Genomic DNA, 27,863 nt, shown 5'->3' with positions numbered 1-27,863 from the left:
CGGGGCCAGGGCCTGCGTGGCCGAGTCCAGCGCGACCGCCGCAACATCCGGCCCAACATCATTCTCATCATTACCGATGACCAGGACGTTGAGCTCGGTAAGGCAAATGATGAAGTGCATAGTCGTGGATGATAATGATGTTTTCATGTTTGCTTCAAATTCAGTGCAGTCAGCAGTTCTAATCCAGTACATTTCTACACTTAATAGTCGTTTGGCTGGCCATTATGTGTACGTGCACAGTCCTGGCTCTGTCAATGGGAAACAAATCCAAGTGGCTTGGACCGAGCCATACACTTAGACTTGACCAACGCTTTGATCCACTAGGACATACATTCTCATCATCAGTGTAATCCCTACAGAAAATGGGAACAAAGTTGGTTGGAAAAGGGTGTTTTTTAGATGTTGCTATTATGAAGTGCAACATGTGCAACATGTAGTTGCACAACAAGTGCAACATGTAATAATCTCTTGAGGCCCAGGAGCCCGAGGACTGCCCAGGGCAGTCCTAGTGGAAATAGACACTACATCCTTAAATTACTTTTAGTCCCCATCAAGAGGGGTCATGTGTCAGTTCGCCATTTCCGTGACTCTGCTTTTTCTTGCCCTCCCTTGTGAGTGTTCAATGTTGAACTGACACCTTAGTCTTGAAAAACTTAACAACACCTCTTGCACATTAGCCTGTTATTGCTCTCTGCAAAGACCTGCTGCTCTAGATATTTTCCTTTACCAATGCCACCAGAGTTCTGCAAGGAAGAAAGATGTGTGAGGGGGAGGGGGGGGGGGTGCTTCTTAGTTGCTATTAAATCAAATTCCTTTCTCTTTGAGAATATAATGATCGGAGGCCCTGCTTGGCTTCTCATGAGGAGAGCGACCCCCCTGTTATTTGCATTTTAATCTCCAGTGACTGGACATGGCCTCATTTAAATATTTGAGAGTCACATGGCCTCAAGGACTGAGTCATGAAACCACAGGCCCACAGCAGCAGCAGTACCATAAAACATAAAGCAGGCTTCATTTTTTTTTAAATGTAAAAAGTTCAGTGATGGTCATACTGGTCTGCGTTCCAATGACGCGGAAATGTTTGGTGACCACACGCCATATTTTATGTTTTATGATGACTTTTGCATTCCCTTGAGAATTTGCCAAAATAAGGGGTTTGTTTTCTTCATGTCGCCCAATTTTGCCATTTGACAAAACACTTCCATCCAAAGTCCCTTGAGCAGCAGAGTACAGTGCATTAAATGGGCATTTCTGATCTACTCCCAGAAGTACACTGGGTTGAACTACTGCCAAGAACAAAACATATGACTTTCTGAACATTCACTGTTTGCCAGGTCATTTGACAAAACTCTTAAGCTTATAATTCAGGACATTTCATAAGCAATTGTGATCTCTCCTCCCAGAGGTGAACCCCACGACATTCAGTTTTGTCTGTATCTTGCAATCCGTTGGACTACTGGCAAATAAAAAACGCACAAAAAAAACACTGTTATACTATACATGCTGACATGCTGTCATTCACTGAACATACTGCCATAATAATATACATACTGTCATACTATACATACTGTCATACTATACATACTAACATGCGGTCATAATATACATACTGTCATACTATACATACTGACATGCTGTCATTCACTGAACATACTGCCATAATATACATACTGTCATACTATACATACTAACATGCTGTCATTCACTGAACATACTGCCATAATATACATACTGTCATACTATACATACTGTCATACTATACATACTAACATGCGGTCATAATATACATACTGTCATACTATACATACTGACATGCTGTCATTCACTGAACATACTGCCATAATATACATACTGTCATACTATACATACTAACATGCTATCATTCACTGAACATACTGTCATAATATACATACTGTCATACTATACATACTGACATGCTGTCATTCACTGAACATACTGCCATAATATACATACTGTCATACTATACATACTAACATGCTATCATTCACTGAACATACTGTCATAATATACATACTGTACATACTAACATACTCTGCATACTGACATACTGATATACTTTTCATACTAACATGCGGTCATTCACTGTTCTCCAGGTTCCTTACAGGTGATGAACAAGACTAGGAAGATCATGGAGGACGGAGGGACCTCCTTCACCAACGCCTTCGTGTCCACGCCCATGTGCTGTCCGTCACGCTCCTCCATGCTGACGGGGAAGTACGTGCACAACCACAACACCTACACCAACAACGAGAACTGCTCCTCACCCTCCTGGCAGGCCCAGCACGAGCCGCGCTCCTTCGCCGTCTACCTCAACAACACGGGCTACCGCACTGGTAAGAACCGCCCCCTTCTCCCACCACTAGGTATAGTCAATGCAGAGAAGCAGCTGTGTGTGTCTGTGTGTGTCTGTGTGTGTCTGTGTGTGTGTGTGTGTGTGTGTGTGTGTGTGTGTGTGTGTGTGTGTGTGAGTGATGACTGAAACCGATAATAACTTTTATCTGAGAAGGAAAGGCAATGCAAATACACTCATGAGATGTTTGGTGTATAAACCTGATAATTTGGTGGAGTTGCAACACTCGCATATCAGTAGAATTTTGAATTGATCCATTTGTCCCCTTCCCTGGTCCTTTGGTACCCTATGGATCCCTTTTTCAGCCTATTCTTTGGGTCACTGGAACGTCACACATCCTAGTTGCCACACATTCCTAAAAGTCCAGTGCAAACGTAACACTTAAGCTTCAGTCTGCCCGTCTGGTTTAAAACAACCAAACATGGCAACCGTGCCCGTGGTCTGTCCCCACTCTCCAGCCAATATCTGTGCTACTGACGGCCAGCTCACCCACTGAATTGAAGCCTGTGGCCTCCACTGCTGCCTGTGGTTTCAAGCTGATATGTTAGTGTACAATTAGCTTTCTGGGATAGACTGGCAGCATGCCTGGGCTTTTTTGGGGGAAATGTTTTAGCATTGCACAAAAAAAAGCCTTATAGACAGAGGGATAAGGGGGGGGGGGGGGTGGAGGGAGAGCGAGAAAGAAAAAACATTTACAGGTACTTTGAAAAGAAACCGCATCCAGAGAGGTGAAGCTATTAAGGTGTGTGTGTGGGGGGGGGGGGGGGGGGGATTCCCTGGCACTAGTGTTTACGAAGGGCAAAACACATAGCAGTTTGCCACACTGATCATGACTTCTGAAAAGAACGAGAAAACAAACATTAGGCTCATCCGTTCCACTGTGGTAAGATAAGTGAGGAGACCAAAACTATGGGAAACATTCTGGAGAAGTATGGAGGTATTTCTGTCTCATGTCTTACACATCCCTGTTTTTTTTTTCTTTTCTCTTCTCTTCCCGTCCCCCAATAGCCTTCTTCGGGAAGTACCTCAATGAGTACAACGGCAGCTACATCCCGCCTGGGTGGCGAGAGTGGGTGGGGCTGATCAAAAATTCCCGTTTCTATAATTACACCGTCTGTCGGAATGGCTACAAGGAAAAGCACGGGGCAGAATATGCCAAGGTATGTACCCAAAGGTCCTCAGTTCACACTGCAGGTTCGGTGCCAACAGAGGGCACTTATTAAATCCAACCTGCCTCTTTGTTTTCAGTTTAATGTCCAATTGCCAGGTCTTTTTTTTTTGCACACTAATTCTTAGGTTTGCCAAATCGCTCATAATCCTCCTCTGATCTAAAGTGGTAGGAATTTGGGGGAAATTAAAGGGGCTGGTCACTGAGTGTTGAGAGGGTGAGTTGGAACAGCGTCTACTGTGCTCGCTTCTTTCAAAGTCGCTAGGCTTTTTCTTTTTTTAAATACCACAGTGTTCAAAAACAATGGGTCACAAAGCGCCCCTGGGGCAAAGCTGCTGAAGGAAATTGCTACCCTATTTTGTTTTCACAGTCATTTTTCAAAAGTGGATGTAATGCTACTGCTGTACATCGAAGTCTTGCTGGCAGCCTGCAGAGACCGAGTGGGGAAACATTTTACCATCCCCGTGTCAGACCCTGGATATGAACAAAGTGATAAATCCGTGTTTGAGAAGTTTATTCTTTGCATGGCGTCTCGCTCCCGACTCCGGAGTGCTGTGGACTGAGGGAGCTGTCGGGATAAATTTGTTTTCTGAGTACTAATGCTTGCCAACGTCCTCCTAGGTAGCGTAGTTCTCAGGGCATGTTGGAATTTGAGGAGAGGTTTCTTGGTCTGGGCACAAATTGCCCTGGCTTTCACTTTTAAATGGGGTTGTCTGAAAGATGGGTAAATAGATGTTTGGCTTGGTGCTCACATGTGAAATGGCTTGCTTGTTGAATTAGACGAAGGTGTAAAGTTACCCACAAGTCTGAGAGGCAACTAAGAGTTGAACATGCATGAAGTTGAGATGGCGGAAACAGCTTGTGGCTTTCTGTACAAGTGGACCTCAGAACCCACCACAGGAACACTTAGATTATGAAAGGACTGTAAATACAGAACCTGACTGAAGTCAGGCTTTATTAAGTTTGAGACCAAACATCATGTGCTAAAGAGAATGTCGGAAGTCAGGTTCGAGTAATGTTATTCATGAAGTCCTTGAGGGAAGGGTAAGTTACCTTAGTAACCTTAAGGATAGTGACATAAAATCCCAGGCTTGGACTGTCCAATACACTGACTGTTCCAGACTTTCTGTCTTCAAAATCAACAGAGCTCCTGGCTCGAAAAAAAGACCACATATAAATGTCTCTGACTCAACATTTCTCAAAGAGCGGTTTTTATTGCGATTTTATTGTCCTCCCATTAGAGTCACTGTTCCAACATCCTTAGTTTCGGCCCTAGTCGTGATTCCTCCTGCCCAAAGGCTTAAGGCTGAGCCAGGGTCAAATACAGTCATCATAATCCTAGCGAGAGATACAAAGTTCTCGAATGTACACGTCTCTAGTTTCAAAGCTTGTGCTGGAGGTTTCTTTCCAGGTTTCATGACGTCATTGTAGAGGATTCATTTCCAGGTTTGTCAACCAGTTGTTTAGTCTTCGCTGGCTTCACACCGGCTTCGCCCAGACTCTCCCCCATATGAGCACCACATGCATGGGAAAAAAAGTGCGGTGGAGCTGAGGTGCACTTGAGCAGTGAGACATTTACGGGGTGCAGAGGGCCTGCAAGGGCAAAGTCCATAAGCAGGCCCCTGAACAATAGCCATAAATCAACCTGGGCCCCCCTATCCTCCTCCTCACCCTCTACAGCCCCTGCTGCAGTGTGAGTGTTAGGAGTATTATCCTGGTTCGGAGGTGCAGGGGCCAGGTGGCTTTCCCATCATGAATGGATCAGGCCACAGCAGCCACTGCTGGTGTATGCTGGGGGCTCCAGGCTTGCTTTGGCCCACGTGATTGGGTCGGGGGGTCGCTCTCAGAGGCCTCCTGTGCATTCCTGACCGCACCCTCGCAGCAGGGGAAGAGTTCTCCTCGCTTGTTGCCATAACACCACCCCGGGCCGAGAGTCACAACCTCCTCTTGTAGGCGAGTGTTGGTGTCAACACCGGGTGTCCTATCCAATGAGGCACCCACAATGTAAAGTCCTTAACGGAGGCAATCACCTGCCATGTTGGTGGTATATAGGTGACGAGAAGGGGGGAAGCCATGTTTAGAGAAAAAAAATGTAATCCCTTTCATTGCCTGGCTGTGCAGGAATGTTTCATTTTGAGCTTGACCCCACCAATCCCCCCAACCCCTTACCCCCTCCTTTTCTCTTTTTTGAACAGGACTACTTCACGGACTTGATCACTAATGACAGCATCAACTATTTCCGGATGTCTAAGCGCATGTACCCTCATCGGCCGGTGATGATGGTGATCAGCCATGCAGCCCCCCACGGTCCTGAGGACTCGGCCCCACAGTACTCGGAGTTCTTCCCCAATGCATCGCAGCACATGTGAGTGACACCCCTTGGAACATTCTAGAACTGGGGTTCCAAACCTTCCTAGGAGTTAAACTGGGTTTAAAAACTCTCTGGGCCAAATTTACAAAGGGTGTTTATCATCTTAGATGTGTTTATTGTGGCCAGGAGTTCAAAATGAATCGCAAAATGACTTGACTAAATGACAATGAAAAAGTTGTCTGACCTCAAAAGGAGATAGAAGATCATCATCGACTCAGACAGAGATTCAGAATATTCACCATTAGGAGCTATTCGCTCAAAGACTTTAGTGATATACATTTTGTAATGCAATTTAAGATTTCAAAAGAATCATTAAATCATATGACCATCATAATCATAAGAATCATAAAACTTCATTTTCTCTCTTTCCTTTTTAGACAGCAGTCCAGGTTTCAAACTGTACTCACACTATGTTTGATAACATTTGAATTTTCCTGAAAACAGAAGAACTCATTGAGGTACTGTTCTACAGTACATGGACAAAAGTACAGCTCTCCCTACCAGTTTGACCTTTTTACACAAAAGCTGTGGCAAGTTCAGACACCAGAAAAATAGGAGTGCCAGTCAATTATTTTTTTTTTTTTACCCTCTAATGTGTCTGCAATTTTATGACGCAACTGTAAACAAACAATAAAATAAGGCCTGCAAATTAGTTCAGGACGAGGCTAAGCTTAAAACTGAGTAATTGCGATGACTGTTTTGGCAGGTAAATATAACACTGTAGAGTTTGGAATTCGAGGGGGCCCATATTTTGTCTGCGTATCAAGTCGAGTGCACTCGTCCTCCCTCAGTAGATGACAGCGGACTGGAATGTTGCTGTCTCGCAAACGACTTTACCACCACTAAAATTGAAATGATTTATCATCTGAGAATACTCTTGGCACGTCCGCCGCGCAGCGGACAGGGGGATGAGGTTTTTATGGAGTGGCGCTCGCGATGCCAAGCCCACGGTGGCTTCACGGCACTATCATCACTGACTTATGGCCGGGGATTCCAGCCCATAGACTGGGCCATGGCAACGATCCCACTGTCCTCTGGCTTCCCTGCGTTTAGAGCACAACCCCCAGAAGACATTTAGAGATAGCAATCATAATCACACACACAGCCCTGCCTGCTTTCTTATTCTTTTTTCCCTTTCTCCCTCTCTCCCCCTCTCCCTCCTTTCATTCCCCTCGCCGCTATTATTTTAGCCCCTGCTTCCTGGAGCACTTCCCGACCTCGTCCATATCAATCAGAGCTTTCACTCTGCAGGTTCAGGGATGTGTGGAATGCATTGTTTGTTCTAGAACACCCTTTGTGATGTTATTAATTTCTTTTTAGTGTTAGCCTGCGCTCTGAATGGGTTGCTCTGAGGGGAAAAAGCGGGCCCCTGGGAGGCTCACACTGACTGGCATGTTGTTGTGGCCCAGGGAATGCTGCCCGGCCAGTTCCTTCAAGGGGGAAGTGGTGGGCAGATGGTGAGGGGGAGAATGGCACGAGGTTGGGGACGGGGGGGGGTGTAGAAGGAGGCACTCAAAAGCATCCAATGACGCTACAGCGAAGCGAATGGGAGATGTCAAACACACGGTTTCTGATTTGGTGCCAAGTGTACATTCGGAAAGCGTTAATGATTCATTCATTAAGGGCACAGCAAGGGTGAGGCGCTTGATGACTATATTAGAGGTTTATTGAAACTGGAAAAGCACACAGCCCTGTTTGCCCGCCCCATTGTTTGACCTGACAACTGATATTGCTCATTTGAAACACTTTCAGGCCAAATCAAACAGCAATTATCTTGTTCAATGGGAACAAGGGCATGTTTTATAAACAAAGCAGTAGGCCTGAGGCCCTTGGCACATTCACACACTAGTACCAGATAGCAAGCTGCTTTTTGCATACACCCTTGCTTTGGGTAATTAAAGCTTGTGTCCCTTACATGGGGCAGTGTGTGACAGGTGTCAGGTGTGACCTCTGCCAGGTCATGATTGATGTATGTGTCTGACCCCCACATTCTTGTTGCCTGGTTGCCACCCCCACTAACACACACACATAGACCCACACAAACAAACACACACCCACACACAGACACACACACACAGACACACACACACAGACACACACACACAGACACACACACACAGACACACACACACAGACACACACACACAGACACACACACACACACACACACACACACACACACACACACCAACCATACCTCTGTGGCACCATGCAAGCTAGACACGTTTCTATTGTGTGCCATGCTAGACAGCTTGACAGACTGGGTGAAAAGTTCACTAAGCAGACAGAAGGAAGGCCTGAGGAGGAGAGGGCAGCTCCCTGTGGAACCCCGCTCCCATAACATGAAAAGGGTTATGAGGACCCACAAGGTCGTACGTACCCCCAGCAGCACTGGTCTAACTCCTTTGCCAGAACCAACACCCCTACATGGAAATATAGAAATACAGAAAACCCTCCATTCTGAGTTACTTAACATTACATTGAAAAATATGTCCATGACCTACTAATGACATCCAATGTAAATATACTCCACGTAACCTAAACTCATGATTCCACTCCCCTGTAGCAGTGACGTTGCGTAAATAGGTTTTATAAGGGCCAGACCTGGGCCAGATCATTTCCAGAATTGCCTGCTGTCTGGGTCGGCCTCAGAGCTGGAACCAAAGCTCCACCGTGCACATTTAGTCATTTACCAGACCATATTAAAAGTGAATTAATGGTACGCTGACAAATATTCCTCTTTTGCGAGAACAGCCATCATACCATTCTTCCTGTGACTTGCCAATAGTAGCACCACATCTGTGGATCTACAAAAGCTCAGTCCAAAACCTGCAGTCAACAGGTGCATGGCCCAAAATATTGCGGTTCCATAAACAAGGCCATCTTCTCTGTTGACCTAGGGTTTTGTTTCCCCCACTTCAAACGTTCAGTGAGTTATTGGGCCTTTCTGTCCAGGGGTCATTGGAAACTTTACTTTGGGCCTGCTGTCTGTGGAGCTTTTGTTTTCTTAAGCTTGTGCCAACCCTCAAATGATTTCTTCTCGCCAAGAGGCCAGAGAGTCTCAGCTTGGTGAGAGGTGGACAGAAAATCCAGCATGGAGAATTGGTACATTTCTTAATGCAAACACATCGAGAGTTGGCTACTCTGGTATTGTTGCTTGTCAAACATTTTCGACAGCAGGTGAAACTCACAGGCACCTGTGGTTGTAAATGATTTGACAGATGAACATGGCACTTACTCGACTGGAAGAGAATTATCCTGACGCACACACTATTTCTTTTTGCCCTCTTGTCCTCTCCAGCACCCCCAGCTACAACTACGCGCCCAACATGGACAAGCACTGGATCATGCAGTACACAGGACCCATGAAGCCCATCCACATGGAGTTCACCAACTTCCTGCACAGGAAGAGACTACAGACCCTCATGTCTGTGGACGACTCTGTACAGAAGGTTGGTGGATCCTTCACACTGGTTTCCTTACTGCTTCCATAACGTTGTCGAAACTGGCAACGGTTTGCTTTAAAACAAGCCAATCTTTAAAAGCCTATATTTCACTCAGTGTCAGCCCTACCTTTACATATCTGTCTGTTTAAGCATTAAGATCAAATATTTTAGAGCGCAGAGCTCTCTGAAATACGACTCTTTAGAGAAGGTCGGTGGATCCATCACACTGGTTCGCTTTCTGCTTCCATAACTGCAGCTTGTTTTTTACATAATTAAATGTTCTTGTTGTGTCAACTCCTCATTGCACCTCACTTAGATGTTGCTTTAGATAAAATTACATTAACATTATTTATGCATGTCCAACGATCCAAGGTGACGAAGATGGATGTGCTTTGTTTGCGAGTGTCACAGAAGTGTACATAGTTCAAACATACAGACATGTATCTGTTGTCTTGACAGACATGACTGTAAACTCTGATGTAACTTTGCAGGTATATGAGATGCTGGTGGAAACTGGAGAACTGGAAAACACTTACGTTATCTACACCGCTGACCATGGCTACCACATCGGGCAGTTTGGGCTGGTCAAAGGGAAATCAATGCCTTATGACTTTGACATCAGAGTGCCTTTCTTTGTGAGGGGTCCCAACATTGAGGCAGGGGCAGTGTAAGAACAACCTTTTACAAAACATTTCACTTCATTTCATTAAGACTATATACAGATACTAAGTAATAATATGTCTACTGAATGTTACAACAGTTTTAAATTCTTAACTAACTAACTCTGTTCCTCTACCTGTGCAGGAATCCCCATCTGGTACTGAATATAGATTTAGCACCAACTATTCTGGATATCGCTGGACTGGACACTCCTTCTGACATGGATGGGAAATCAATTTTGAAACTTCTTGAACAAGAGAAAACTGGAAACAGGTGATTTAAGAAAAGCTGTTAAATCTTTCCAAAGACCAATCACGAATGCCTATACATTTGTCATGTAATTCAGATGGAATGTTTTAGGTGGGGGGACAGTCCTAGACCTAGTTAGTGCCCAGAATAATACAACTGTGTAATGCAGAATAAATATGTTAAATAAATAAGTATAGCTAGTTCATTTCCACATACATTTTATAAAAAACGTTTCATTCTTGTTTTCAGATTCAAACCAAACCGTAAACCAAAAGTCTGGAGAGACACATTCCTCGTGGAGAGAGGGTAAGACATGTACCTCAGTCTTTTTCCATGTTGCAGACACGTCAGTGTAGACATGTTTGACACAATTTTTCACATTTCATTTAACCAGTGGTATGATGACCACTTAACCTGTCTTTTCCACTATGTCATAGCTCAGATTTTTCCACCTGTACTAAAAAGTGAATGAAGACATCCTAGTGAATTTGCATCTTAGGTTAGCCTGACTGGCCTGTAAACTCCCTATGGTCAGAGCAAATCTTTTAAAAGTAAATCCGATATATTTGAACTATCAAAACAGTAGATTTCAAACTAATTTTAGAAAGCGGTACTTGAAAAATAGTCTGCATTTGAGGAATTATTTTCAAGAACCAACTTCATGGTTGCAGTTGCCCTCAGTGTCCTTGCAGCCTTGCAGCCAGAGTTTGTTTAAATCTCCGTAGGCTACCAGACATGTTCAAAATAAACAAACCCTTCTCTGACTGGCATACGGGATTACCTGCAGCGTGAAGGGAAGTCTCATTGGACATGAGCTCAGGACGTTTTACATAGCTGGAGTTGAGAGCATTCACTGCATGGATTCATTGTCATGAATGCTAGTCCACATTACTCACTCATGCAGCGGTTTCGGTTTTTCCTGCCCATGCCTCATAACTAGCGCTAAATATAAAAAATCCACCCATGGATACGATACCGTTTGTTTTCATGACTCCTTTTGGAAAGTCTCTACACGGGCCGAGCTGCTGCCCATAACGCCGCTGTGTGTGTGTGTGTGTGTGTGTGTGTGTGTGTGTGTGTGTGTGTGTGTGAAACGCGCGGCTCACGGAGGCGTAATCTCATCCATCTCTGTGCGTGCCAGCCAAAAGCCCAGGGAGATTGCGGAGCAGTCGCGGGGCTGACATTCTTCCTGTCACTGAGGCTGTCAGTGGGTGTGTGTGATCGCATATCTTGATGCTGCCTGCCGGGCTCCCGCTCCCACTGCAGGCCTCATCCTCCGTCTCCGTCTCTGTCTCCGTCTCCCCCGCGCTTTACAGAGAGACCGCCGGTCTGCGCCCAGACCTTTTAGAGGAGGAGGAGGAGGAGGAGGAGAAAAGTCATAGACGGCGATAAGCGATCATATGGCGTCTGCCATGATACAAAAAAAGAACCAGTAGATCTGTGTGTAAAATCAGTGACTGAAGCCCTCACCATGTTTATTCCAAAAGAGCATTCATCTGACCCGTTCAATGTGAGCTGACACCCTTATTTCCAGTATGTATGCGGTTGGATTAGTGTCTGGCTCCCTCAATCATTTATTTTCCACAAAACAGCGCAAGGGGGGTAGGAGCGTGTCAGAATGCCTCCTCCTCGCAGTCTCCCTCCCCCCCCCACACACACACATTTGGCCTGCGAAAGAGGACGACTGAACCTCAGCATGAGCGAGGGAAGGCAACCACAGTGCGGTCAAGAGACAGATAGCCGTGAAAAGTTCAGCGGGTTTTTGTTGTCCTTTGTTGCCAGTTATTTCAGCTCGTCCTGAGAATGCAGCTGGTTCGCTCGCTCTCTCTCTCCCTCACTCCGCTGGGGCGGGGCGGGCTGGGGTAGAGCTGGGGTTAGGGAGGGGGGCAGGGAGTCTGGGGAGAGGGGTGCGGGTAGAGCTGGGGTTAGGGAGGGGGGGCAGAGAGTGTGGGGAGGGGGGAGAGGTTGCGGGTAGCATTTGGGTGAGTCCGTGCCAGGGGGTCAAATGACTTGGCCCTGGGCGGATGAATGAGCGCTGACCTGGGCTGGCTGCCCGCGCTTTCCTGGCACCCAAAGCCACAGCGCCACTGCCAGCTCAGCTCGGCTCCGAGCCGCGACCCAGCCGCCCCGCTCACCACCAGTCTCTCTCTCATGCTCTCTATCCCTCTCTCTTCTCCCCACCCTACCCCACTCTCTCTCTATCTCTCTTCTCTCTCCCTTTACCCCTCTCCACATCCTTCTATTCCCCTCTCCTGCTCCCCCATCCTGTGTCTCTCCAGTAAAATCCTGCGCAAGAAGGAGGATGGTGGAGGAAGCTTGAGCACACCACACACCAACAGCCTGCCCAAGTACAAGAAGGTGAAGGAGGCGTGTCAGCAGGCCGAGCTTCAGACGCCCTGCGAGCAGCCCGGACAGGTACAGACACACACACACACACACACACACACACACACACACACACACACACACACACACTGCAGACGTATGTTTACAAACCTCTGTACTACAACAAAAGGTCTCCAAGGCCTTCTCTGTACTGTAATGGCCCAATTAAACGCTTCCAGACTTGTGTGCTTCACACTGAACTTGGGGGAATCCCTGCTACCTTTCCTTCCGATCTGATTGGTTAAGAAAAGAAACTCGAACCCTCGATTTGAACCGAGAGGACTAGTTTACAACTTCTTTCAATAAGATTTGCATCCTGACATGCATCTCTGTCTGTAAGTGGGCACTTGCCTCGTGTGTGTGTGTGTGTGTGTGTGTGTGTGTGTGTGTGTGTGTGTGCGCGCTAAAAGTGGAGTGCAACGAGCCCAACATCTCTGGGGATTAGAGTCCTTGTCAGCAACTGCTACAAGCCTGAATGTGGAGAGATCCCCACTCTACCTGCAGAACACACACACACACACATACAGCAAAACATATTTAAACACAAACACAGCCATACACATACATATGCCCCCTTATCGATAAAAACACAGCAGCGCTAACATACACAGATACATGCACACATACACACACTCAGACAGACATACACACACACACCCAGCTCATACCACCCATGCCCTAGTAAAGCGGCTCCGGTCTGCGCCGTCTGTCGGCTGAGCTCTCTGTCTCGCTCCCCGACAGCCCACATGAAACGGCGGGAGTATGAGCACGAAGTGAGACGCTGTGGTGGGAAGACATTCCACCCCCGTGCTTAATGCAACTATTTCCACCACTTTATTTGTTCAAGACCATGTCTAGCGTTGGCGGCTTGGAGCAGCATTTGAGACCCGTCTCGGCATAGCAGCGGTCTCCTGTCTCGTCATAATTCAAATTGCCATTTACAACAATTGAAGTGTAATTGGAAATTGGTGTGTGTGTGTGTGTGTGTGTGTGCGCGTCCGTGTGTGTGTGTGTGTGTGTGTGTGCGTCTCTGTGTGTGTCTGGGTGGGTGTGTGTGTGTATGCACAAGAGGAACTAATTTGCTCACAGTTTCCTTTCATCAGAGCTTGTTTAACAGGGCAATAGGCCCATTCTGCCATCCCCCCACCACCCCACCCCACCCCTTCTCTTTTTAACACTAAGTCGTAGGCCTGTGAATCAGACCGAGCTGAACAATACAAATTGTTACAATTTCAGGTAGCGTTAAAAAGGCAGACAGGGTTCCAAGGGCCACTGCTAATGTGAACCAGGCAGCTTTTATGACCTAATAAGTGTTTGCATGTAACACTCTAACTGGCCATTTATCAAAGGCAGCCATGGGGCCATTTTTTGTGAAGTTACAGGACCCTGTGTGTGTGTGTGTGTGTGTGTGTGTGTGTGTGTGTGTGTGTGTGTGTGTGTGTGTCCTTACTGGCATGTGTGTGAAGGTTATGTGTATGGGGGTCACATAATTGAGATAAATGATGATGACTTGCACCTGGCTTCTCCCTTTTAATTCTGCTTCTATTAAATAAACCTCAATGGCACGATCCAAGCCCAGTCCGCCCATCTGTTCCCATGCACAGGCCCAAAACTATGTGTGGAGGGTCGGGTACATTGGTCCCTCCTCCACAGGGGATGACTCAACCCTTTGACCAGGGACACCTGCTCCTACCGGCGCTCCCACCGGCGCTCCCGACTCAAAGGAGGAGTAATCCTACCCAAAGAGGGACCTCCGGACCACTCGTATTTATAGCCCTGCTAAAGTCAGGCATCCGACCCGTATTATTGTGCTGCGCTTCCGCTGGCTAAGCTGTTCATTTCAGAGCTCAAGGAAGCCTGGGTAACTCTCCCAGCTTCAGCCGCAGCGGTTCACAGAAACCTGGCCTCGTTCCCAGGCTGCAGCCCAGTGCCCGGCTGAGACCGATCCGGCCCTCGTCTGGCCCAGATCCGGCTCACTGTCAGGCTGCCGTTTGGATTTCCTTTTTTTAACATGGGCAAGTGTTTACAGTCGCACAACTCCGTCACCCACAGCTTTGTCCTTCCCAGCGAGGAGGATGTTGTATCAGATTACAGGCAGTGTGTATGTGGGGTTTTCATGACCAAAGGGTAGTGGCAGGGTATTTAATCCTTGTCAATGTTGTGTGTCTGTGTCTGTGTGTGTGTGTGTGTGTGTGTGTGTGTGTGTGTGTGTGTGTGTGTGTGTGTGTCTTCCTTCTGGTTCCTTGTGAAACACAATGTGTCAGTGTATGCGCTCAGTGAGGTCTTAGTCTGGCTCTAAGGGATCAAGTCCCAGCTTGTGTGCGGTGTGTAGTGTTCTCTCTCCGTTGACTATTCCCCCGATGTCTCGCTGCGGCGTCAGAGAGGAATGTGTGTGTGTGTGTGTGTGTGTGTGTGCGCGTGTGTGTGGCTCTTAAAAGCTATCCATTGAGCCTCTCTTGACAACTGCTGTTCATCAGTGAGTGACCCGCAATGGTGTGTGTGTGTGTGTTTGTGTGTGTGTATGTGTGCAGGTACGCGTGTGTGTGTATGTGGTGTGCGCGCACCCATTCCTGTTCCTGTATATGACTTGTAGTGTATTTTCTATTTTACCAGGCACTTTGTGTGTGAGCGTGTATGTGTACATCTGTGTGTGTGAGAGGAGGGATATTTGTCAGAAAACAGCCATCACTGTGAGCCTCCATCTTGCCTCATGCATCTGGGGCGCTCTGCTGTGCGAGGAGACTCTCACGTCCTTGGCGGCTCATGTCCTCGGCGTGTCACGCCCTCGCCGGCTGCTGTCTCCTCTCCTCTCCTCCGTGCTCCGCCTGCTAGGGGCGCGAGGGTCTATGTCGCGTCACGGGAAACTCAATGAGGACCGCAGCCATTGTTGGGATCATTGTGAGGATACAGTTTCCCACAGCTCTGAGCAAATGTCTCAACTGGGCTTTGAGCAGGAAAAGCCTTGACTACCAATCCAAACAGCCAGCCAGCCAGAGTCAGAGATTAGGCCCAAATTAGACTGGGTTTTGTTTATTTTTATTTGTTTGTGTGTGTGTGTGTGTGTGTGTGTGTGTGTGTGTGTGTGTGTGTGTGTGTTGTTGAGGTGAGGGTGGGGGCTGTTGTCAGGGGGAGTTGGCATAGAGGCTGTTAAAGTACTTTAGCAACCCCCATTCCTTTTTGGCTGTGCGGATGACTTCTCTTAATTGTATAGACAAGACACTGAGCTCATCGCTGTCAGGAAAATGGATGGGTGTTTGGACGTAAAACTAACACCTACTGTGCACTGGGCATCACTCAGATATTCCAGCACAGATATCCCCCCTCCCTCCCCCAACACCGGCTCTGGAAAGAAACACTACGAGAGGAGGAAAACATTCATTCACCATCTCAACAGCACATCCATCACCCGCCCCTCCTTGTTTTTTTTCTGTCTTTCTCTCTCTGACAGAAATGGCACTGCGTCGAGGACATCTCGGGTAAGTGGCGCCTGCTGAAGTGTAAGGGTAGCCTGAAAAACCAGGGCTCCAGGAAGCGTGCCCGGAGCCTGCGCTCACGCAGCAGTGGCGGCGGTGGTGGTGGTGGTGGCGGAAGACCCTTCGACAGCCGCGAGAAGGAGTGTGACTGCGGCGACCGTCCTTACAAGGCCTCCAAGGCCGAGCGTGGCCGCGGGCACAGGCAATTTGGGCAGAGCGGCAGCAGTCAACGTGAGTGGCCTGGGACCGTGGGACGAGGGGCCGGGGGGACAGGGGTTGGGGTGAAGTAGCCTAAGAGGGGTGGGAAGAGTGGGGGGGAACAGGGCTAGGGGGTTGAGGTTGAGTGGCCTGGGATCAGGGAGAGAGAGGAGAGAGAGTGGTGGGATGGTTGGTGGCTGAGGCTGAGGCGAGGGCTGGGTGGTCTCTGAGCAGCTTGTGGGCGCGAGCACGAGCTGTTTAAGGCTTTAGCAGTTCATATGTACAGCGGCGTCAGGGACTCTGGGGCTGGCGGCTTTGTACTCCCAGCCAACGTGCTAGCCATGATTAAGTGTTTCAGTTCATTAGCTATGCAATGTTAACTGAGGGTGTGTTCGCATTCAGCAAAAAATGTTCGGGAGTCATCTGAGGCAGGTCTCCGTGTTAATAATGGTAGCGTTTGATAGATTAGTGTGCCATCTAGTGGGCATATGTTGTAAGTGATGTATCCCACTGCTGGATTATTAACCAAAGACTTGTTCTGCAAAATCATCCATTTTAGGCTACAGGCCCCGCTTTGTCCACACACGTCCGGCGAGGTCCCTGTCTGTGGAGTTTGAGGGGCAGATCTATGACGTGGATCTGCAGGCCGACGACCAAGAGGCCATGAAGCCCCGAGCCATCAGCAAACGCCACTACGAGCCCGTGGACGACTTTGGTTTGGAGTCAGACGACGGATCTGAGGAGATGCTCGCCGATGACACCAATGCTGTGGGCAACCTCAACTCCCTGAAAGTCACCCACAAGTACGTCATTGTGTGTACAGTACATGGTCAAGTTAAGGGGTGGATGGTTTGTGTGGTGTTTGAGTGACGACGAAAAGGAATGTAGTGCTTACAGTCCCTGGACAGCTCTAGTCCCGCTTGCATAAATCTCCAATATTTTGTCATTTTAACATTAATATCTTTAGTTTGCCGTGCTGAGTTCATCTTCATCCCATCGTGTCTTCATAGGTGCTACATTCTATTAAATGACACTGTGCACTGCGAGAGGGAAATCTACCAGTCCTCCAGAGCGTGGAAAGACCACAAGAGCTACATTGACCAGGAGGTTTGTGTTTGAAAAATCAGTCAGTTGCTACATTTATTTGCTGTATTATAGCTGTTATTGAACTTTCCAAAGTCAGCTAGTGCTAATATCCTAATTCTCATATCCAGGTAGCACATGTGCTAATAACATGCATGCCTGTAACTATATGAAGAAGTGAATGCGTCGTGTGACTCTAGCTGCTCTTCCTTCTGACTCCTGGCAGATCGAGGCTCTGCAGGACAAGATCAAGCACCTGCGGGAGGTTCGTGGGCACCTTAAGAGGAGGCGCCCGGGCGAGTGTGACTGCGGCAAGAAGAGGTGCGGTGAACTCAAGTCTCCCGTCCCCCCCCACCATGCATCCCTCGCTCCATGCCCCATCTCATTAGCATGTCCGCTCTGAGAGGAAGATTCTATTCTAAGACTGTGAATTGAGTTTGAGGAACCCCTTTAAGAACTTTATGGAGCCACAAGACCCGTACTTGACACGTAGAGAGGTGCTCTCCGAGTTAGGCTTGGCATGAGTGCAGGTTGTTTTCTTCAAATGAACATGCATAGTCATAAGCTGGAAAGTTCGAAGCCCTGAGTGTGTTTAACATTCCGGGTTTTGCTTGGCAGCTTCTTCTTGGAAGCTGAAAGGTGTCATCTTGGCCTTCAGTCTACTTACGTCTCGGATGCAGAAGTGTCATTATGCCCTCGGTCTTGGTTTACCAGTCTGAGCACTGGCACGCACACACTCAGACGACTCCCTGGAGACGGACAGGAGGCCCCAGATAGGTCCCTAGGCTGGGAGATGTGCCAGATTAACACCTGGCATGATGTCCTGACGGGGACGGAAGTCTAGGCTCCCGAGAGGCAGCGTCCCTGTCCCCACCCTTTGTCCCTACATTGTGTTTTGTAGGGATATAAACCGACAAGGCCTGATCAGGAAGCAGACTCTCTGGTTATGTGTCGTGTGGAATTACAATATGTGTGGCGTTGATGGAGAGGGGGAGATCAGTTAAGCTTTGGTGTGTTAGGGAGGTTTGTAGTGGTCAGTTTAAAGCTCAAACGTGCAAGGCTTGCTAATCAAGATGGCACTAGGTACAGCTCTTAAAAAAATATTTTTTTCCTTTTTCCCCTCCCTCTGTCTGCTTTGCCCAGCCTATCATTGTTGTCATTCTTGACTGACATTATAAAGGTCCTATCCCTGATTTTGAGTGTCTCGTAACATGTGATTGGTTATATGTCACGGCTCACTGAGAAAACTCCAAGGGGAACTGACTGTTAGTCTACCCAGGCCGCTCAATGAGACTGACTCACTATCGCATTCGAGGTTGTGACACTTTAAGATTTGTGTCCACTTGTGTGACACTTTCGAGAACCTTTCAAGCAATTGACGTGACACGTGAGGCCTGGCTATTAAATAAAGGGCTAATGCTGCAATTATATTCTAATGAAAAGAAGGTGTTTTACTCATATAACTTGTATAGTTATAGACTCTATAGCCACCCCTCATGCACCATCTTTGTTGTCATATAGGTGTTTGTAATGAAACTAACCCAGCATGCAATACTGCTCTGCTGATCTACTGCTGCTGCTGAAGTCTGTCTGTTTCTCTCTGATCATTTACTGCCTGTCTGACAAACCAGCATATGAATCTGGCACTGTTTTTTCTTCTCCACTAAAACCAGCTACTTTAGCAAAGGGCAAAGAAACAAACCTGAGAGGTCGAAGAAAAAGAATGACTATCTTCAGCCCTTTAAGTGAGTTCCTGTGTCCACGTGTGTCTCTGTCGTCCCCCCCCCCCCCGTTTTGTTTGTCCCCCGTTGACGTGTGTCACTGTATGTCCTGCGTGTGACCTGGGTTGTGGGGGCACTGCGGCGCAAACAGTAGCCCCGACCTCATTCAGGCTTGACGCACATGGAGGACACGGGTCCGAATCCGGCCCGATATCATTTCTCCTGTCCACTCACCACCTCTTCTCCCTCTCATCTCCTGTCCCACTCTTCACTGATCTATCAATTGAAGTCGTAAAATCCCCAAAACAAATCTTTAAAAAAAAAGACCTGAACACAATCGGTTGAAACGTAGGCTAAGTTCATACAGCTAGCGCTGTCTCTCAGTGGGTTGAGAAGATAATTACAGCTTGGTTTGGTTTACATCTTGAGCACAAGGACACAGTGATCCGACATTTCACCAGTTGGCGCCCTTTCATGTGCTGTGCATGCCTACTTGATCATGATGGAAAGGGATAGTTTGTCACCCTAGAGCCTGGTTTACACTATCCTCTTGGCTCGCACACGGATTGTTTGTGTGTGTGTGTGTGTTTGTGTTTGTGTGTGTCTGTGCCCAGGCCCGTAAGTGAGACTGTGTGTGTGCGTGTGTGTGTGTGTGTGTGTGTGTGTGTGTGTGTGTGTGTGTGTGTGTGTGTGTGTGTGTGTGTGTGTGTGTGTGTGTGTGTTTGGTAGGGGAAAAAACTGTGGCTTGTTTTGCGATTTCACGGCGCCGTCGCCTCTCTGTGGCGGGTGGGCGGGTAGGTGGGTGGATGGTCTCCGGCAGGATCTGGCAGTGTGCTCTCCTCCGGGCCTCCTGACGCGGCGGGACAGAAATGCCAAACAAGCGTGAACAGGATCAAAGCCAGCGTGTCAAACCAGGTCCTTCTCACACTGCACTCAGCAGATCTGGAAGTCATAGTCTGAGTAGCATGGAAATCAGTGTGGTCGTGGAACAGACAGAGGCAAACTCACCCCTTCAAACATAGTTAGCAGTCCTTGCGCTTGTCCTGTGCTCCGGCCAAATAGATAATGCTGGAGGCAATGGGAGTCTGGTAGGCAAATGGGGACAAGCTGCTGCTGCGTGGCAAGGAGGCAGAGGATGAGGTAACCCCAGAGCTGGTTTGTTTAGAGGGCTTAACAGTGGCTGAGAACTGATCTTGGATCAGTGAAGCAACCATGCTGTCTGTCTCCGAGTTTCTGATGCTGTTTTAGGTTTAGTATGTTAGTCTGTGTGATGAGTCGGGTTGAGATAGTCAGGGATGTTTGATTGGGCTTGTCTGATTGGACAGTTGTTCGGTCAGCGTGTTGTCTAATTGATCTGTTTGGACATTGAACTGTGGTCTGATTGGCCACTTGTCTGCACAGGAAGTGTGTTCATCGGGGGGTTGTACTGGGCTGTTGTGTCTGTTGGAGCTGGCGTCTGATTGGCTCTCTTGTCTGTTCACCAGGGAGGCAGCACAGGAAGTGGACGGCAAAGCTCTGTACAACGAGATCCGCAGGAAGAAGAAGGAGAGGAAGGTGAGGAAGAGGCAGAAGAAGGGGGACGACTGCAGCCTGCCTGGACTTACCTGCTTCGCCCACAACAACGACCACTGGGCCACTGCCCCCTTCTGGAACTGTACGTGAACTGCACCGTCTACACAAAAAAGAAAACTTACATTTAACCCTAATAAGGCCTGAATCATTTGGCTGACATACCCACATTTTGTGGCACTCGGAGTCTGTATTAAGGGGATTCTCAAACCAATTTAATGTAGTTTTTCAGTTTTTACAAAGCAAGTGTTTGCCGTATTGATTGATAAACACATAAAAAAGTGTAAATACTGCATGTTTTAACCGTTGTCTGTGCTCTGGTGTTCTCCTGCAGTGGGAGGATTCTGTGCCTGCACCAGCTCCAACAACAACACATACTGGTGTTTACGCACCATCAACGACACCCACAACACCCTCTTCTGTGAGTTTGCCACCGGGTTCCTGGAGTACTTCGACTTGAACAGCGATCCTTACCAGGTGAGAAGAACGCCACAGTAATCCCAGTTAGAAGCATAGCGTAGAATCATAGCATATAATCTCCCATCATATACATATGTTCAACACCTACACTAAGATTAATTAAAAAATGTGGCATTGTCTACTGGTTGGTTCAATTCTGAGGCAGATGATTGAGGGAAACGATTACTTTAATAATGTTAATATGAGATCATGGAAGTTTAATGAATTAGATAAAAAATGTAAATATATGAGATGGTAATGTTCACGTTACGCTAAATGTAAATGCTATGAATTTATATGTTAATAACAGGGGCCCTGTTTGCATTTTAACAATGTCGTCACAGTGTAGTAAATGTAGACGTTTGATGGATGAAAGGCATGCTAATATAAATTCTGCTGTGAATAAATAAATTAATAAATGCGAAAGATCTGAATGTGAATAACCGCCGTCTGTGTTCCAGCTGAGCAACACGGTGTTCACGGTGGACAGAGAGGTGCTGAACCAGCTGCACCAGCAGCTCATGGAGATGCGTAGCTGCCAGGGCCACAAGCAGTGCAGCCCGCGGCCCAAGGGCCTGGATACAGGTGAGCGCCTCCACTCCACCTCTACTGCAGCGCACCATGCCGCCATGGGGACGTCTAGTAGGTTAGCGGTTGGTGTTGGGTTGGTTCGTTCGTTCGGCGGCACTTTATTTTGCGTGTCCTTTGGAAGTGTGTATGTAATGTATGATACGTTTAGTTCAGTTTTATTTGATATAGTGCCAAAACAATAAAATTGTCTCAAGGCACTTTACAGAGCCCAGGGCCAGAACTTAATAAGGGTATTAAGCAATGTATTATTTCTGTTAGTTCATATTGTTAAAGGAGGTTAAGATTATTAAAATGTTATTTGCTCACAGAAAAGTAGATTAGTTAGTATTTTAATTAATGATTTCAGGTAGTACTCTTTAACGAGGACACTTGATATAAAGTGAGACCACTTATTGCCTTCACTGACCAGTAGTGGCAATGTAGACAACATTTCATATGACTGACTGAGATTTAATCACAAGATCAGGTCCACCTCAAAGTAGGATTGGCACGTTTGATTGGTCCATTCTCCTGTCTTTTGGTGCTGCATGTTGCATGGGAATGAGGTTGAAGCGCTCAATTATGAATGCACACACGTCTACTCAAGACCAGTGATCCTGCCTTCCGGTAGATTCTATCCAGAGGAACATCCCCAGATATAAAACTAACGTTGGCTGAATTCCACACCAGGGAATCCTGGATATCCTGACAATATCTTCCTGATCTGATCCTGATCCTGAACGGGATGCTTCTGACTTTTATGTCTCTTTCTCTCTCTCTCTCTCTCTCTCTCTTTCGCTCTCTCTCTCTTTTTTGAAGGCAAATCAAACGAATGGAAACCCAGAGCTGTTTCATATTTTTGTCTGTTTATGTATGACTTGTGTGGTTGATCAGAGACATTTCAGAGCAATATAGATGAGCGGTGATAGGGAGTAGTCTAGGGCTCAATTACGGAATAATCTCGTCAGTCTTCTTCTCTCCTCAACTGGGTCCCAAGCACGATTCTGTGGTTGTATTTCAAGTCACAGCAAGCTTATGAAAATAATCATTCCAAGCCACGCCACCATTTATGAGCTGACTCTAGAAAGATCAGTGAGTCATTTGACAAGAAGGCGACTGGACGGGGCAGCTTTGAGTCAGCTGTCAGCGAGTCCGTTGCGCCTGTCAGTTTAGTTTCATTCTGTTTTGCTTCACCTCTGTGATGAAGCCACAGTTTTTTTTTTGCCTCAGCGAGAGCTGCCGCCGCTGCCGTGCCTTTATGCTGGCATGTTTGCCTCAGCTTCTGGTTAAAGAAAAACAAAACGTCATTAAGATGACCTCAGCTCCCCATGGTGGAGTTTTTTGATTTCTTTTAGTACAAGGCTTACAAAAATGATCTGTAATCTAAAACAGGCAGGAAATCTGAAGGCAGGGCTGTCAACACTTCCACACTCATTTCAGGTGTCCATCACAAATCATTATTCAGTTTTTCTCCTTTTGATTCATTTGGTTTCAGGTTTCTTCACAGAAACAAAGGCTTGAGCACAGAAACAAGCAACCCTTAATCACAATCACTCCAATAATACCAAACAGACCGTGCTTTAGCGTCTGCTACTTGCTGTACAAGTGTGTACTTTATGAAGGATTCCATGTCTGATCTGGTAACTTTAGATTTTTACCTCAAATGGAACCCCACAGGAACCCTTAGCTGCCAGTCAACCAGCCCAGTCTCCTTTCTCTCTTTTCTGTCTCTCTTCTTTTCTCTTCCTTTCCTTTCTATCTTCTTTCATCAAATCATGTTAACTGCATTTCTCCATAGGGTTCTAGAGGCTGTGCATGAAGAACGTCAATGACTGTGAATGTTTTAGTTGTTTTGATCGTGAGTGATGCATTAACATTGGACTGCTCTTATTTTCCTGATCAGGGAGTAAAGATGGCGGAAGCTATGAACCACACAGGTATCCACCCTTTTTGTTCTCACTGGCTTTCCGTAACAACTGCATGGGCCAGCTCATTCCACTAATCTCCCATGATGCATCCTCGCTTAAAATAAACAAACAAAAACAAAATAAAACAAACCATGTGTGGTTGCATGCTGAGTTTGCGCTAACCATAATTCCACCAGTGTGTTGTGCGAAGCCTCATTTTGATTTGATCGTTGTAAGTCATTGCCATGTCTTTACCCCCATAAGGATGCCACACATTGTCATCTCCTCCAGCTGTTGGCTTGTGGTGCTTCATCTGAGTGCTTGTCATGTGGGACCTGTTTCATGTTTGTTTGCTTTCCGCCATGTTTCATGTTGTCCTGTTTTTCTTTTCTTTTCTTTTTTTTTTCTTCATTTTTCATTTTTATCCTCTCATCTCTGTGCTGACAATTCTTTGACTTTATTTTTTGCAGAACCTTTCCATAATGGCTTTCCTAAGTCTGTGTGAACCATTACATAATTTTTTGTATTTGTGTGGTTTTTATCCCTATAATATGGTCCCCACAAAGTATCTGCTTTCAGTCCCATAGAGCAAGAACTAGCAAAATACCCTTTTCGTATGGACTTTTTGGACTTAAGAATGGATTTGATTTGTTTTAAGCCTCTTGCCAAGTCTGTTTCTAAAGAAGTAAATTGGCCCAGTATTTGTTAAACCAAAGCCTTAATAATAATAATAATAATAATAATAATAATAATAATTCATTTAAGTTATAGCGCACTCTACATTCACCTGAATCTCATAGTGCCTTTAGATGATACAGCCCAGTGAATTTTTTAAACTGACAGTAATTACAACTTGGCCAGTGTAATGTTGCATCACCACCATTTTTTATTGAACTGACAAACTTTCATCACTACTACACCACCCTGCATGTGTATCTAAATGCATGTATTCATTTGTACTTTAAAACAGTGTATGTCCGAAATGTCTGCGCTTTGCCATGAAAACACAATAAGGCTGTGCTGAAAGTCCTGACAACGCAATATTACTCTAGCTTTTTATCTTAAATAGCCGGACATATCATCATCTCTTATTTTTTGTAATGACTCTTTGTCAGAGAAGACAGATTGATCTTGATCTTATCTTGCCCATCTCACAGCAGTTTTAGTTTAGTTTCCCCTTCCTGCCTCAGTTGACCGCGCAGTCGTGTGTGTGTGTGTGTGTGTGTGTGTGTGTGTGTGTGTGTGTGTGTGTGTGTGTGTGTGTGTGGTCCATTGGCGCAGGACTGAGAAACACCAGTTTAGAGAACAGTGATGCCAGTGATTTTACTAAATGTGTTGAAAGGGTTTTTAAATAAAGTGCATCGCTTCACAGGAAGCTAAAGTGTCAAAAAGCCTGATGGCGGGAGTCGTCACATTGCTTCATTTGAGGAAGCATGATTGAGTTATCCAACAGATGTGACATGAAATTGAATTATTGATTGACAAACAAAACTTCTGAACGTCCTGAAAAAAAAAACCTTTACTAACTGGTAGAGCTAGCACTTCCTGATTTACGCAACAGGTCTCCTGTAGTATGATCCAGTCCTGATGCTCTGAGACACTCACTACATTAGTTTGTATAAAAAAACCATGTTGTCATTTTGTGAAATCCTGGCATTAGCTGTGAAGTAGAGTAGCATCGAGAATGCTCTCCTGACCTTCTCTGTCTTTGGCACCTGCTAACCAGGCTACAGCAGCACCGAAAGTGGTCAAAGCTGAGGAGGCCAGTTCTATCGCCCCTGTGAGTGACCTTTAGCCTCAACGGAACGCCATCTCCATGCCTCATTCCATTCCATACCGTAGTCTACAGCACACACACTCTTCTCCTCCACGCCTCACTCCATTCCATCCCGTAGCCTATATCACACACACTCTCCTCCTCCACGCATCACTCCATTCCATCCCGTAGCCTATATCACACACACTCTCCTCCTCCACGCATCACTCCATTCCATCCTGTAGCCTACGGCACACACACACTCTCCTCCTCCATTCCATCCCGTAGCCTACGGCACACACACACTCTCCTCCTCAATGCCTCACTCCATTCCATCCCGTAGCCTACGGCACACACACACTCTCCTCCTCAATGCCTCACTCCATTCCATCCCGTAGCCTACGGCACACACACACGCTCCTCCTCCATGCCTCACTCCATTCCATCCCGTAGCCTACGGCACACACACGCTCCTCTCCTTCACCACCACTCCAGCTTAGTCGCCCATAAACACAAGACGACGTCATCATTAGATAAACAGCCTCATTTGGGTGCATCCAGTTCATTAGGGATGCGTATATGTATGCATCTGTCCATGTGTGTGTTTTGCCTTTTCCTTTTTTGACACCATGTTGCAGACACTCATCTTTCTTCCCCCCTTTTTTCACCTTTTCTGTCCTGTTTGCTTTGCCATTTCCTTCCTGATTCCAGGTTGCCCGTTTTTGTTTGTTTGTTTTTTTTGTTGTCAATCATTGTTACAGGATGTTGCTTTTTTGTAGAGGAGCCTTTGGTGCTGTCTGTCTGAGTGTGTGTTGCCCAAGATGGCACCCTGTGGGATTCAATATTGAGTTCATCAGAAGAAAAACGTTTTTTTTTGTTGTTTTTTTCATTGTTTGTTTTGTTTGCCTTTGGCTCTGCTTATGGCTTGAGTTTGTGTGGACGCTTGTTGTGGTGCTGCCCTGTATGCCGGCACAAAGCTCTGCTCCAGTGTGGTGTTTGAGGGGCACTAGTGCAGTGGTCATCACTGGCACAGGGGACTAGAGACCAGGCATGCCTGCATGTCTTTTAGAGGCTTACAACTCACCTGTGTGTGCTAAATCACAAGCAGTTCCTAACGGCGCGCATCTTTCTCTCTCTCCCACAGAACACAGCCAGGATGGGACGGACGAAAGGGTTAAGCTGCCTAACTTCACAGAGGACTTTAACTGGCAAGGACTGTCTGATCTGTACAGTGTGAACGAGAGCCTTTATGAGCGGCGGGCCGACTACTGGCCCAGCCCAGACGACTGGACCAACTTTCAGAAGGATGTAGATAGTATGTTTGCACTGCTGAGCAACCTAAAGAGACTTAACCAAACCAATAAGCCTAACCTCCTGGCCGAGTCGGGCTCCGGGGACGGGGGCCACGATGATGCCAGTGGGGAGGGGGAGGGGCCGCCCCCAGTGCCGAACGATTGGCCACGCCTGGTCGCGCTTAGCACCATCCCCCCGGTCCCCCCACACCAAACCTCCAGCAGGCCTCCCCCTCAGGAGCCAAGGCTGGAGGCTCTAAACGAGCTCCCGGAGCCGGAGGTGCCCCCACCACCACCCCCAACCCCAAGCATTAGCCCCTCCTGGCCTCGGGGCGACACCTGGCTCCAGCAGCTGGACGAGCTGGAGGACGGCGACAGTGTGGGCTTCAGCGGGAATGGACTGACGGAGCTGGAAACCCGCCACGAGCACATCCTGCGGGCCCCATCTTTCCACGACCTGCCCTCTGGCCTCCGCCCCGAGCCCACTTTGCTCCACACGGAACAACAGCAGCCGCAACACCAGGCTCAGTATGAGGAGGAGGATATATTCCAGTCCCAGGGCTACCTGCCCCTATCCCCACACCCAGCCCAACCTAGAGACTCTACAGGCAATGACCCTCCGGCACAGCCAGTCATCTCCCACAGGGGACCACCAGAGCCCCCAAATCCCTCTGGGCTCAAGCCTCAGGACTGCGAGGGGAGCGGTTTCGCCCCTCTACCCGCCAAAAGCGCACTCTGAAGGGGGGAAGAGGCGGCCATGATGGCGAAAGAGAGCGCAGGGCTGTTTTCTTTTGAGTTTTTTTGAGGTAGAAATCGTATTTTAAGAAAAATCATAATGTTATTATTATTGTTTATTTTTTTACAGGTGCTTCAATTTATTAGAAATCAGTGTTATGTTGTTTAAATATATATCTATTTAGAAAAGAGAAAAAAAAAATCCTTAATGCAGCTTAAACATCAAGTTTGAATTTTGAATTTCAAGTGGAAAAACGTGCATAAAATTATGTTTTTAATATATATTTTTTATTAAATAATAGGTTAAAAACGGAATGGTGAAACCATTGCAATGCAATACATCAGGAAAGTAACCCACCAGTTTAATGTTTGATGCACTTTTAATCTTCGTCACAGCAACATTTTAGTGTGTGGTGATGTCCCTCAAAACCTACACTGTGTGATGGACAA

The 27,863-nt window shown here is 46.9% G+C and overlaps 1 protein-coding gene across 1 annotated transcript; it reads left to right on the top strand.

Moving 5' to 3' along the window:
* On the top strand, positions 1-27,863 carry sulf1 (sulfatase 1). Its single transcript, XM_080855310.1, has 18 exons — positions 1-97; positions 2,115-2,354; positions 3,380-3,531; positions 5,735-5,904; positions 9,212-9,362; positions 9,848-10,023; positions 10,161-10,289; positions 10,515-10,571; positions 12,545-12,680; positions 16,099-16,354; positions 16,881-17,124; positions 17,332-17,428; positions 17,631-17,725; positions 19,078-19,149; positions 20,610-20,779; positions 21,029-21,171; positions 21,615-21,738; positions 26,531-27,863. Exons 2-18 carry the CDS (start codon positions 2,129-2,131, stop codon positions 27,415-27,417), a joined length of 3,285 nt encoding a protein of 1,094 aa, XP_080711436.1. The 5' UTR covers positions 1-97; positions 2,115-2,128; the 3' UTR covers positions 27,418-27,863.

This window comes from Sprattus sprattus (assembly GCF_963457725.1).
Source record: "Sprattus sprattus genome assembly, chromosome: 17".
Classification (NCBI taxonomy): domain Eukaryota; kingdom Metazoa; phylum Chordata; class Actinopteri; order Clupeiformes; family Clupeidae; genus Sprattus; species Sprattus sprattus.
The sequence above is the reverse complement of the archived record's forward strand: the minus strand, read 5'-3'. Positions and strand labels throughout refer to the sequence as shown.